The 12238-nt window shown below is 50.6% G+C and overlaps 1 protein-coding gene across 2 annotated transcripts in view; it reads right to left on the reverse strand.

Moving 5' to 3' along the window:
- Positions 1-12238, reverse strand: part of MARK4 (microtubule affinity regulating kinase 4) — a 28857-nt gene that overhangs the window by 4420 nt on the left and 12199 nt on the right. For both annotated transcript variants that reach the window (XM_077131449.1, XM_077131450.1), the window contains exons 9-14: positions 9604-9723; positions 9052-9151; positions 7700-7809; positions 7427-7586; positions 4293-4510; positions 2004-2107 (exon numbers count right to left, since the gene is read on the reverse strand). In XM_077131449.1, coding sequence (XP_076987564.1) covers positions 2004-2107; positions 4293-4510; positions 7427-7586; positions 7700-7809; positions 9052-9151; positions 9604-9723 — 812 coding nt within the window. The remainder of the gene's footprint in view (positions 1-2003; positions 2108-4292; positions 4511-7426; positions 7587-7699; positions 7810-9051; positions 9152-9603; positions 9724-12238) is intronic.

Raw genomic sequence — 12238 nt, forward strand, 5'->3', positions numbered from 1 at the left:
AAACCCCAACTCGGAGCTCAGAGACAGGGAAGCCATGTACAGTTGTGTAGGTTGTGTACTGTACAATCCCAGCATTGGTCTCTTCTCCTTCCGTGCCTTTTTCAAACCCTACCCTCTCCAAACTCCCAACTCTAGCCTTGCTAAGCTCAACAACAGAATACATTCAGATACATCTCTAGGTGAGCACCTTGCTACTTGCCACCCAAACCTCAGGAACCTGGCAAATATTTTGCTATCTGAATTTTCACAATCCAAATTCGGGAAAGGAATAGATTTGAACCTCACGGGGACTTGTATTTATTATGACAATTTTTTGACAGGTGGAAATAAAGAAGGAACCTTCTTTCTAAGTTTCTCAAGAAGCTGTGTGGCAGTGAGGCACCTTTCTCCCAGGACCATCCTCCAAGCCCTCCAGCCCCCCCAGTCCTGACACCAGGGGCCAGACCTCCAATTTCTATCCTTCCAGGGACCCCAGGACCAGCCTTGATCTCAGTCAGGGAACCCCAACTGTGGTAGAGGCTGCTCCCTCTCCCCCACCCTCTAAGAATATGAGGGGATCAGTTGCTGCCCAGGGCCACCAGCCAGAGACCACATTGACCAGGCTCTGGCCAATGGGATATACACAGAGTCCTCTGAGCCATTTGAGTCATGCTCTTGAAAAGACCGCCGCTTGTCTTCCACTCTCTTTCCACCCTTCCCTCTGGTTGGGAAATAGTGGAAACTGTAGTAGTAGCCTCAGACTTGGTGCTGCAGCCTCATGTGGAGAACGGCAGCATAACCCAGGTCCTCAGAGGGCCCCACCTGCCTTCCTCTGGACTTTGACATCACAGAAAAACAAACTTCCAACTTATTTAAGGCACTGTATTTTGCGGTCTCTCTGTTGCATCAGCTGGGTCTATAATCTAACAGATTCACTGTCTCTTGGACAGAAGTGGGAGGCCCTGGATGGTAGTGCTTGAGTTCAGACATTGGAGTCAGCTGGAATCTTTGTTCTTTGCCTTACTAGCTGTGTGGCCTTGGACGAATTACTTAACCTCTCTGTGCCTCATCTCCTCAGTTGTAAAATGGAGATGAGATCAACCTTATAGAGTTGTTATGGGCATTAAAACTGCCAATACACATACAAGCTGGGCACACGTAGTGCTTCCTGATAAATGTAGGCTATTATTATTTGTATTCAATATCCACCAAAGAATGCTCTCATTCATGGAATGCCTGCTATGCGTCAGACCCTGTGTCAGATACAGGGCACACCCTATCCTTCTCATAGGGCCTGGAGGCACAGATCATTGGCCTCATTTCGTGGAGAAGAAAATGGAGGTTCAGAGACCTGCCAAAGGTCTTCCTGCCAGCAGAGCGCAGACGTGAGATCTGAACTCAGAGCCGAGTAGCTGCAGAATCACTACTCCCAACCACTCCATAATGTGCCCTGCCAAAGTAACACCTGTGTGCACTTGTCAGCTGCCCCCCAGAGCTGCCTCCTGCTGGCCATTTGGTGCGGCCTCCAGTACTGAACATAGGAGTGTCAATAACCCCAAAACCTGCCCCACTTTGGGACTCCAACCGGGAGGTGAACCCATCCATTCCCTTCTCGGCTCCAATCAGTCTGAGTCAGTTTCTCTCACCTGCCAGCTGAAATGGATTTCAGGGTCTGAAAACCAGCCAACCAGATAAAGGCAAAGCTATGACATTCTGGGGTTTCTCTTTCTAAAATTCTAAAAATGGATCATTCAAAAAATCCACTCAGGTTCCCAAGGCTCGTAGGTGGAGAGCAGGGCTGACTGCTGTGCTGGAGCCGATGACTAATGAATTAAGTGGGGAGGCTTTTCAGGGGGGGTCTGGAAGAGGGAGGGACTTGGGAGGGTTGTGCCAAGGGCAGGGCGGCCACACACACTCTCTAACCTCTGCCCCCCCCCGCCCCCAACTTCTACTATCATAGAGCAAGGCAGGGGGCCCAGTTCACCATCCCACCCCCCCCCCATCCCTCGCCACCCTCCTCATACCTGTTTTCTTTGCCATTTGGCAACAGGGAAGGGCGTTCAGCCCCCGGGCGCTCTGTGCACACGTAGGTGTTCCTGCGGGCCATCATGCTGGGGGGAAGGCTGTTCTGCGGGAGACAGGGCAGGAGAGGGGTGAGGGGGCGACCCCTGAATTCCGCCCTTTCCCCCCCTTTGCTCTCCCTCTTCAGAAATGAGTCAGGGCTTATGTGGGAACTGAGAGCGAGCAGGAGACGGTCTAACTGGGGCAAAAGGGCAGAGACATGAAAGCAGAATGGGAGACCCCAGCCAACCAGACAGAGCCGAGAGAGGCACTGGGGCTCAGATGAGAGGGGCAAGGGGTCTGAGGGGCTGCTTTGTCCACCTCTCCTCTCCCAGCTCTTCCCTTGGTAGGTCTGGTCTGGTTACACTGAACTTTTTACATACCTCCTCATACTTGTCTCCCCTTTGAGCTTTCGCCTATCAGGACCCCCCCCCCCCCACTCAGCCACACCCTGCCTCCCACTGCCTTCCCCTGTTCCCCCCATCCAGACCTGTTTTCTTTGCCACTTGACAACAGGAACCGGCTGTCCCATCTATCAGGAATGATCCCCCTTCCTTTTCACCCTGACTCATCCCTACTTATCTTTCAGGTGTCAGTTCACAGTATCTGCCCCCACCCCCAGTCGGATCCACTCCTCCACCCCCAGCGTTGATCACTTTGTATTACTGTCTGCTCACAAAGCTGTCCCCACCCCCACACTCTTTGAGAACCTGGAGTGTCAGGATTATGCTGCCTCATAAAATACAATCTCTTCTAGTCTCTGGGAGTTTCAATAGGAATAGTGTTATTTCTTCTGTAAATGTTTGGAAGAATTCCCCCAGTGATATCATCAGGGCTTGGAATTTCCCTTCTGGGAAGGTGTTATATGATGGACTCAATTTCCTGAACAAGAATTTTAAGACTCTGGTTTCTCTATTTCTTCTTGTGTCAATTCTGGTAAATTGTGTTTTTAAAGAAATTTGCCCATTTCATACAAGTTGTCAAATTCATTGGCATTAAACGGTTTTTAATATCTTCTTATTGTCTTTTTATACCTGAAGAATGCCCCCCTTCTCATTCCTAATATTTGAAATGTGTATTTTCGGTCTTTTATTCTTAATTAGCTTGCTAGAGGTCTGTGGACTTTTTAAATGTTTTCAAAGATTTCCTCTCATGACATCTGCTTTCTCCTTTGTTGATCGCTTCTCTTTCCTTTATTATTCCCTTCCTTCCACTTTCTTTGGGGTAAATTTGCTGTTCCTTTCAGCACTCTTTAAGGTTGTGGGTTTAACAGTAATAATAACTCTCATTCATTGAGGGCTTCCTGTGTCAGACATTGGTGTGAAACACTTTACATAAAAGATCTTTTAAGATCTTCACAACAGCCCAGGTTCTTTGATGAGCCCATTTTAGAGTGAAATACTGAAACTCAGAGAGGTCAAGACACTTGCCCTAGGTCACACAGTCCATCAATGTGATTCAAACTCTTGCTGTGACTTCAGAGTCGACCACTTTCCTAACTTGCTTCCATCCTATGTCCCTGTGTGGAAGACAACTGGGCCCTTCAACCTGTACTCTAGCATTCCAGGGAACTACAGAAGCAGGAAAGCCAAATACCACATGCCCTAGACTCTTGTGTGGCTCAGGTACTGAATTGCACTCATGAAGACTCGGAAGGAGGGAACGGGGTGGCAGCTGCCTTCTTGCCCCTTTTGACTTCTGCCACACACAGACAAGGTCATGAGATGAGTGGCTGCACTTCAGCAAGGCCCTGATCCCATTTTCCTGTCCTCTGGGCTCAGAAAAGACTGTTTTGGTGGAGGATGAAGCTTTTGAGTCTTGGCTTATAGCCATGAGTGTGTGTTATGAATTTCATGGTACAAAGTACAGCCTCAGAGGAAGCAGCTTCCTCGGTGCGTCAGTTCTGTTGTGCCATGTCATTCCCATAAGTCTAGCCTATTGCTCGCTTCTCCAGCCCTTTCTAGGATTCTGGAAGCACCCAATTCCCTGTATTAGATTCTTCCTGCTGCAAGTACTTACAGTACCTTCTGTTTCTGAATTGAATGCTAATTTATAGAGTAGCATCAGCACAGGATCAGGCAAACAGAGGGCTCTCCACCAATGTCTGCTGAATGAATGAATGAAGGGATATGATAAGGAATCCTGTGCAGTGGGGGCTGGGGAACAGGACGGCAGGGTTTGAAGCATGGGAACCAGCTGGCACCTCCAGGTTCGACCACGGTGGCCACACACCCTCAGCCCTGCCCACTCACAGGTGCGCTCGTGCTGTCCTTCCGCCGCTCGGGGATCTCAGCCTTGTTGGGGTTGTGGGCGCTGCTGACCATGGGGCTGGAGGGGGGTAGCCCTCGGCTCCCGCTTCCCGCAGTGCTGCAGCTCGCCTTCCGGCCTGGCAGGCGCTCCTCCTTCATCTCCGCCTCCCCCGTGCTGGTGGGGCTGCGCTTGGGGTGTAGGGGTGCGGGTGATGGGCCACCTGGGGGGAGGGAGGGGAAGGGAGTGGTGAGTGGGGTGCTAGCGCTGCCTGGAGAACCCAGCACTTGCTCTGGGGGATCCTGAGACCCTGAGACCTCCCCACAGAGACACAGATATCCACACCCTGAGCCCCAAGCTGTGGATGGGAACTCATCTGAAAATAGGATCTTAGAAGGTCCTATTAGCTAAGAAGACGCCAAAGTGAATCAAAGGGCATCTTAATCCAGTGGGACTACTCTGGACATGGACGGCTGTCTGTGGGGACAGAGGCCGGGTTACGGCTGACCACCTCTGAAATGCTACAGACTTCCAAGAAAGCACAATCCTGAAGACATTCTGACTTTATTCTTAAAGCCTCCCAAACTGTGAGACTTAAATGATTGTTGACAGTAGCTGTCCAATTTATAAATGCACATTGACTGGCCCAGAAACCCCACTTTTTTCTGGGGATTTATTTTACCGTTATAGTTGCACACGTACAAAATGACATGACATGAAATACAGGTGGTTCATTGCAGCCTTTTTCTCTTAAATAAAAAAACTGGACAACAGCCAAAAATGTGCCTTGACAGGGGACTGGCTACATATATCAGGATATTTCCACACAACAGACTACTACATGGCGGTGAAAAAGTGCAAGAAAGCTCTTTATGGACCAATACAAAACGAGCTCTGAGATGGATTGTTATGTGGAAAAGATAAAGCTGGGGCAGGGTCTACACTGTGCTATATGTGTATAAAAAAGGGGGAAGAGTCTCTCTCTATAAATGTATTTCTCTCTACTGGCTTGCATAGGAATAAAATATCTCCAGAAGGCTTTCATTGGTATTAAAGGTGGGGGGGGGTATTACATCTATTACTATATTAATATATCTATGTTGTATCTGTATGCCTTTATTTCCTCCCTCCTTTCTGTATTTATCTTTTTATATGTTCATTTGTATATGAATAAAATACTACCTCCAAAAAAATTCATATAAACGTAGTAACAGTGGCTTCCTCAAAGGCGAGGAACTGGGGTCCGGGGAATATATGTGAACGAGGACTTTTTTCTTGTCTATCCTTTTCAAACTATCAACTTTAAAAGCATATGCATGTATTGACAATTTCAGAGGCAAAACAAAACACAAATCTGGTACCTCAGGACATCTTAGAAATCTATAGTTCTAGAATGAGGGGAAATAAGTGCTCTGAGAATTTCAGGAGAGTTGGAAGTTGTGCCTGCCAAACCCTCAGGGTCCTTCAGTGCTTCAAAAGTCCAGAGTTGGAGTAAGCTGAGACGTCTACCCTGACAAACCCAGGCACCTGCCAACTATCTTTCACCCTGGAACCAGGAAGGGTCCATGTGGGGAATTTGAAAGGTTACTGTTTCTAAACACAGTATGGGATGCTGTTACAAGCTTCTCAGGGACTTTCTGGGCCAACCTTGTTATTTTAGATGGGAAAACAAGAGTGGGGTGGTGGGGTGGGGGGAGATGGCTTGACAGATATAGAGAGTCACATGATGGTGGAACCAGGAGCTGAACCCAGAATTTCCTGCTTACGACTCGCCCTGAGCTTCCCTGACAAACCTGTGCCCCATCCCAGCGCCCCTCCCAGAATAAACAATTTCACCCCTGCAGAGAAGGAGGGCTGCAGAAAGAGTGGAAAGCTGGAAAGCACTCGGGCAGTTCCTCAAACGGTTAAACACAGGATTAATTCCATTCCAGCAATTCCACTCCCAGGTGGCTGCACACAGGCAAGAGGCTTGAAAACATGTGTCTACACAAAAAGTTGCACACAAATGTTCACAGCAGCATTATTCATCATAGCCCCAAAGTGGAAACAATCCAAATGCCTATCAACTGATGAACGGATAAAGAAAATGGGATGCATTTATATAATGGAATAAAATCCAGCCATAAAGAGAACTGACACCTGCTAACAACACGGATGAGTCTCAAAAACCTGAGGCTGCATGAAAGCAGCCAGTTACAAAAGGCTTCAGGTTATATGATTACACTTATATGAAATGTCCGGATTAAGCAAATCCAGAGACAGCAGGTAGATGGGCAGATGCCTAGGATTTGGGAGGAGGGGGAGAGCCTAGGATGGGCTGATGGCTAGGATACAGTTTCTCTTTCTGAAAATGTTCTAAAAATTGATCGTGATGATGGCTGTGTAGTTCTAAAAGCCACTGAATTGTACACATTAATTGGGTGAATTGTATGGCATGGGGGTTATGTTTCTATAAAGCTGCTTAAAAGAGTAGTGGAGAGAATTAACATTTGGTGAGGGCCTGGGTAACAGGCCTTTGGAAGTTTCCATGCCAAATCTGAGGTGGAAGGGACTTCTATTTATTTTCTGCAGGGGATGAGATGTGGGGAACAATAGGGTGTCTGTCCAGCCTCTTTTCACTAGGAAGAGCTTTTCCTCATCTCGGTGTAGAGGGGAGGGCAGGGGCAGGCTCTCAGCAGCCACTTTGTACAACGTGTCCCTCCCATGCCCCAGTCATAGTGGATTAATCCAAGCTGAACCCTGATATCAGAGTGCCACCCTGCATAAATGGATCAGAGATCCCAGCCGCCATTTGGTCTGGTCTCTAAACTGAAATAATGTAAGAAATCTGGGAGCTGGGAGATCAGGAAAAAGATGAGATGAGATAAGTAAGAGACAGAGAGAAAAACAAATCGATGAGCAGAAAGGAAATAAGACAGGGAGCGTGTCCTTTTTCAGTTTCTTGTCCCTTTCTGTGCCTGGCTGGGCATTCCTGTCTCCCAGCCCCATGCAATCCCCTTATATCTTTAAGAGAAACCCCTCCTGTTGCTACAGTAGCTCACACAGGTTTCTGTTGCTTACAAGCCAGAGAGCCCTGGGGGAACCCAGGGATGAGGCCGTGGGGCCAGGGATGGGGTAAGAGAGCAGGGCTGGGACTCACAGAAGTCGCTGTGTCGGCGCTGGCGGTGGTAGGTGGAGGAGGAGCTCCGCTGCCCTTTGCTGTGGCTGGTGCCTTTGCTGGAGCTCGTTCCATTGGGGATGTCACTGGGTGCACGCACCCGTGCCAGGGCCAGCCCCGGGGCGCCACGGTCCCCGCCCTCCTGCAGGAGGATGGGAGGTGAGGAGCCTCAGCCCCCTGCCCCGGCTACCCTCGCCCCCCATGTCCCTTCACCCTGGAGGTCACATGCCCTGAGGGCCCCCAGCACCCTCTGACCTCAGTCTTCCTGCCCAGCAGGAGGTAGGTGGCGGTCACTTCATTGTACTTCTGGCTGGTCAAGGCCTCTTTGATTTCTTCTCGGGTGTAGCCCATGCCCACCATCACCTCTGGGGGAGCGGGATGGAGGGAGAAGAGATTCAGTCTCCCCAGACCCTCCCTCTCACCCATTTTTGGGTCATAAGGCAGCATCTGCTCTTGAGCTTGGCCAGCATCCAATCCCCTATCCAAAATAAATTCTAGGCTCAATGAAAGCAGCACCCTGATTTCCTGTAGAAGAACATTCTGTCTCCCTTTGGATCATCTGGCTGACCCCTGCCTGCTCTAAGCCCTGCCATATGCCCTGGTCTGGCCAAGCAGAACTTTCATTCCCAAAGCCACACAGTTTGGTTCAGTAGCCAGTGGGCACCAGCCTGGGGCTTTTGCTGGAATACCAGGAAAAGGGCTTCTTTTTTTGAAGGGGTGTCCAGGCTGCCAGGACATGCTGTTGCCAGCTTGTCTCTTGCGGCAAGTACTGCCTGGGAAGGAAGCCAACACGGGGAAGAGTCCCATGGATGGTCTCTGAGCATCTGGATCCAGCTGTGCCTAAAGCCTGCCAACCTTCCTGTCTTTTCAGTCACAGGATAATCAATACATTATTCTGACTAGGTTGAACCATATGAAATTGCTGATGCTCTCAATTTCTGACCTATAAAAATGGCAACTTCTTGTGGTTCAACCTATTATTCTCATCTGGTTTAAGCCAGACTGACTTGGGTTTTCTATTATTTGCAATCATCAAAGTGCTGATTAAGGCAGCCAGGCTCTGATGGTGGCCTCAGATTCCTCACCTGTAGAGTGGAGGGTTTTAGGAGGGTTTCTTAGGGGCTCTTCCAGGGCTAACACTTTAGGGATCAAGAGTTCTAGGACTCCAAGCTGAAGGCAGCAGGATCAAAGAGATGGTGGGTGAGGTATGTGTCAAAGTAGGGTTTTTCTCCTAACATTCAGATCGCCGATGACTTCTACCCAAACTCTTCTAGAAGGGTCCTATGATTCTCTTAATATTAAAGTCTAGCACTTATTACATGCCAGACACTAATAAAAGTGTTTTACACAGATTAACTCATTTATGATTCATAACAACCCTATGTTCTATGATTATCCACGTTGTACAGAAGAGGAAATACAGAGAAGGGAAGTCACCTGCCCAGGGTCACACAGCTAGAAAGTGGCAGCACTGAGATCAGAGCCCAGGCTTCTCCCTAGTTTCTCAGACACCCCACTGAAGGGGTAGGTGCTGGGGCGCCCCCTGCCCCATGGCTCCACAGACCATGGGCCTGGGGATCTGGGAATTCTGTGCCCTTGCCCCTCACCGATTCGCTTGGTGTCCCCAAAGTCCTCCTCAGGTTCTGTGTATGGCTTCAGCTCCTCACCCTCGTAGCCAATGTTGATCCATTTGTCTTTCATGATTTGCTGCAGGGATCAGAGCAAAGCGGGGCAGGAGCAGACAGGTCAGGAGGAACGGGGGTGAACACAGCTCCCACCCCTCAGGTGGGCCCGGCCCACACTTCCAAGGTCTAACCCCTCAGAACCGCGGCTCCCCGCGGCTCAAAGCCTCCTCGCCGGTCCCCCCACCATGCCTGGGCCTCCCGATACCGCCCTCCCTCCTCCGCACCATCTGGGTCCCGGCACCCTGTAATCATCCCAGGAGCTCATTAGTTAATTAAGGGCATGGCGGGAAGTGGGGGAGATGGGTGGGGCGGATGGCGTCAGGGCCGGTCTGGGCTGCCTGTGCAACCTCACCCTGTGGCACAGGTCTCAGGCAGGTTGTGGACAAGAAGGGAGAGAAGGTCGTTGGTGGGGGGTGGGGAATAGTCTGGGGCTGTCACAACATGGGAGAGGGACCTGGTGGGTTGGGGGCTTACCTCCAGAGTACAGCGTTTAGCTGGGTTCAGCACCAAAAATCGCCGCAGGATGCTCTCACAGTCCGTCGACATGTAGAAAGGGACCCGGTACTTTCCCCTGAGGACTCGCTCCCGCAGCTCCTGGGGGGAGGGTGTTACTGGCGGGGGGGCGCATCTGCCTCACCTCCCGGCCTCCTATCAAACTCAAGTCCTTCCCCACCCATCTCTCTCTCCCTCTCTCTCTCTCATTAGAAGCTCAGAGCCCCAGCCCTGGTGAGGCAGCCAGAACCCTACCCCCATCTCCTGGCCTCAGTTCCCAATGTGTCAAATGGGAATGCTGTAACTGGATGCAGCAGGTTTTTTAGAAAGCAATCGAGTTCTGTAACTTGTCATGCACAGGAAATCTTGCAGAGAAAGCAAATTCTGTAAGCCTGATGGAAGGGGAAGTGGGCAAGTGAATCCACCCCTGGGGCCGCGGTCTCCTTGTCTATAAAGCGGGATAAGAGCACCTAGCTTGCGGGGTGCCACCAGGCTACACCTGAGGTGTTATCCCTGGGGCACTTAGCACATGCCTGTCCAGAGCAAGCGCTACTCAGGCACTGGTGCTCCCTTCTCTCCTCTGCGCCGAGGGGCCTGGCCCATGTTCCCAAAGAGCCATGATTTCCTGGCAACTCCAAAGGATGAGGGCAGAGTTATATGCTGGCCTTTTATTTTCCTAAGGGACTTTCATGGGGGCGTCCTATCAAGGCTGTGAAAAATGAATTCCAGACTCCATGGCGTGGCAGGCCAGTGGGAGTGCCTTCCACCCTGCATAAGCATCGAGGGAGACACAGAAGGGAGGGGTGCGTGAACAGGGGTCCTTTTCGGGTGGGGTCCTCTCCCAGGGCCTGGGTGGGGAGCTGCCTTCCAGGGCATTCTCCCAGGAGGGCTGGGAGAAGCATCTGCTGGGGAAGCAGTGGGGAGACTCCTGTGTCTGCGGTTCATGAAGCCCAAGGGCTCATGAATATTTAATAATAACGAGCATCACTTTCAGAGCACTTACCCCCACCCTGCAGTGATCTAAGAGCTTCCTGTCGGTTGCCTCCACTTTCACAATGCTATGAAGTGGTCTCATGATACCCATTTTCCAGATGGGGAAACCGAGTCCCAGAAAAGTTAAGTCACTCGCCCAAGGTGGCACAGCCAGAAAGCGGCAAAGTCTGGGTTCACACCCAGGGGGTCTGGTCCCCGAGCCTCCACTGTGCCACTGTGTCTCTGCTGTGTGATGGTGAAGCAGCTGTCAGGCCACCGCCACCCCAACGGTGGCCCACATGCAGCTGGGTCTGGCTGCAAGACCCGCATTCCCCTTCCTGCTCCCGTCCTACAGGTGGAAATTGAGGTTCAGAAAAGACTAATCCAAGGTCACAAAGCAAGGGAACGACATAGTTGGGACCTGCCCCAGGCTGCATGCCTACTTCACCCCCATAAGGCCTGGGAGGGCTGGGGGTGGGGGGAGGGAACCAGGATGACAGGAGGTGACAAGGGCCTGGGGCTGGGGAGACGCTGGCACCCCCCAGGCCCTAAGTATTTCTGAGTGCCAGGAGCTGTGCGATATTAGCACTATGTATTCCCAATCTCAGTGGGGGCTCAACTCGCCTTGGTATAATTATGGTGCATGTGGAACAGGGTGCGGGATAGAGGCCGAGGGGCTCCCCACTGTTCAGCTGCTGTGAAGGAGCCCCCTCCCCATCGCTCCGGCCTCTGCTCTGATGACCTCCCCTCAGCAAGAACACGCTGATCTTCTGACTTACACGGTTCCATGCTCCTCCCGCCCGAAATGCGCCACCCACATCGAATCACAAGGGAACACGGGCAACCCAAAACTGTGGGGCGTTCTGCAAAATAACTGAGCTTCAAAAATGTTACAGTCGTGAAAGACAAAAGCTTGAGGGTCCCAGAGGAAAAGAGACAGAAGGGAGAGGGCCATTGGATGCACCAAGCAAGCATGGAATGGATCCTGGACCAGGAGAAAAAATAGCATGAAAGGACATGATTGGGACAACTGATGAAATCTGAGTAGGGACCACGCGTTGGAGGCTGGGACTGCACCAATGCTTATTTCCTGAACATTAACAGAATGTCCCTGGTCTCAAGAGATATATGCTCTGGGGCTTTAGGGGTAAAGGGACGTGGCATCTGCTGCTAACTCTCAAATGGTTCATCAATCATGATGAGGATGACATAATAAGAATGACATCATGTGACTATACGGAGGGATAAAGCAAAGGTGGCAAGAAGCTAACAGCTGGTGAATCTAGCGACGGATACCATGAGCTCTTTGTTCTAGGCTTGCAACTTTTTTTTAGATTTGAAAAGTTTCAAAATGAAAAGTTCAAAAAAAAAATAAAAACAAAAAACCTCTGACAACACCCCATAACTCCCAACCCCCTTTTACATACCCCCTGCCCCAAGCACTGGCCAGCACTTTTTTTTTTTTTCTTTTCACATGGGCAGGCAGTGGGAATCAAACCTGGGTCTCTGGCATGACAGGCGAGAACTCTGCCACTGAGCCACTGGTGGCCCACCCTTCAGCATCTCTTTTGCTTATTTATTTTGATCACTGTGTGTCTTCCCGGCTGGATTACCAGTCCACGAGGGCAGGGGTTTTACGTGTTCA

Source organism: Tamandua tetradactyla, chromosome 16, assembly GCF_023851605.1.
Source record: "Tamandua tetradactyla isolate mTamTet1 chromosome 16, mTamTet1.pri, whole genome shotgun sequence".
Taxonomy (NCBI): Eukaryota; Metazoa; Chordata; class Mammalia; order Pilosa; family Myrmecophagidae; genus Tamandua; species Tamandua tetradactyla.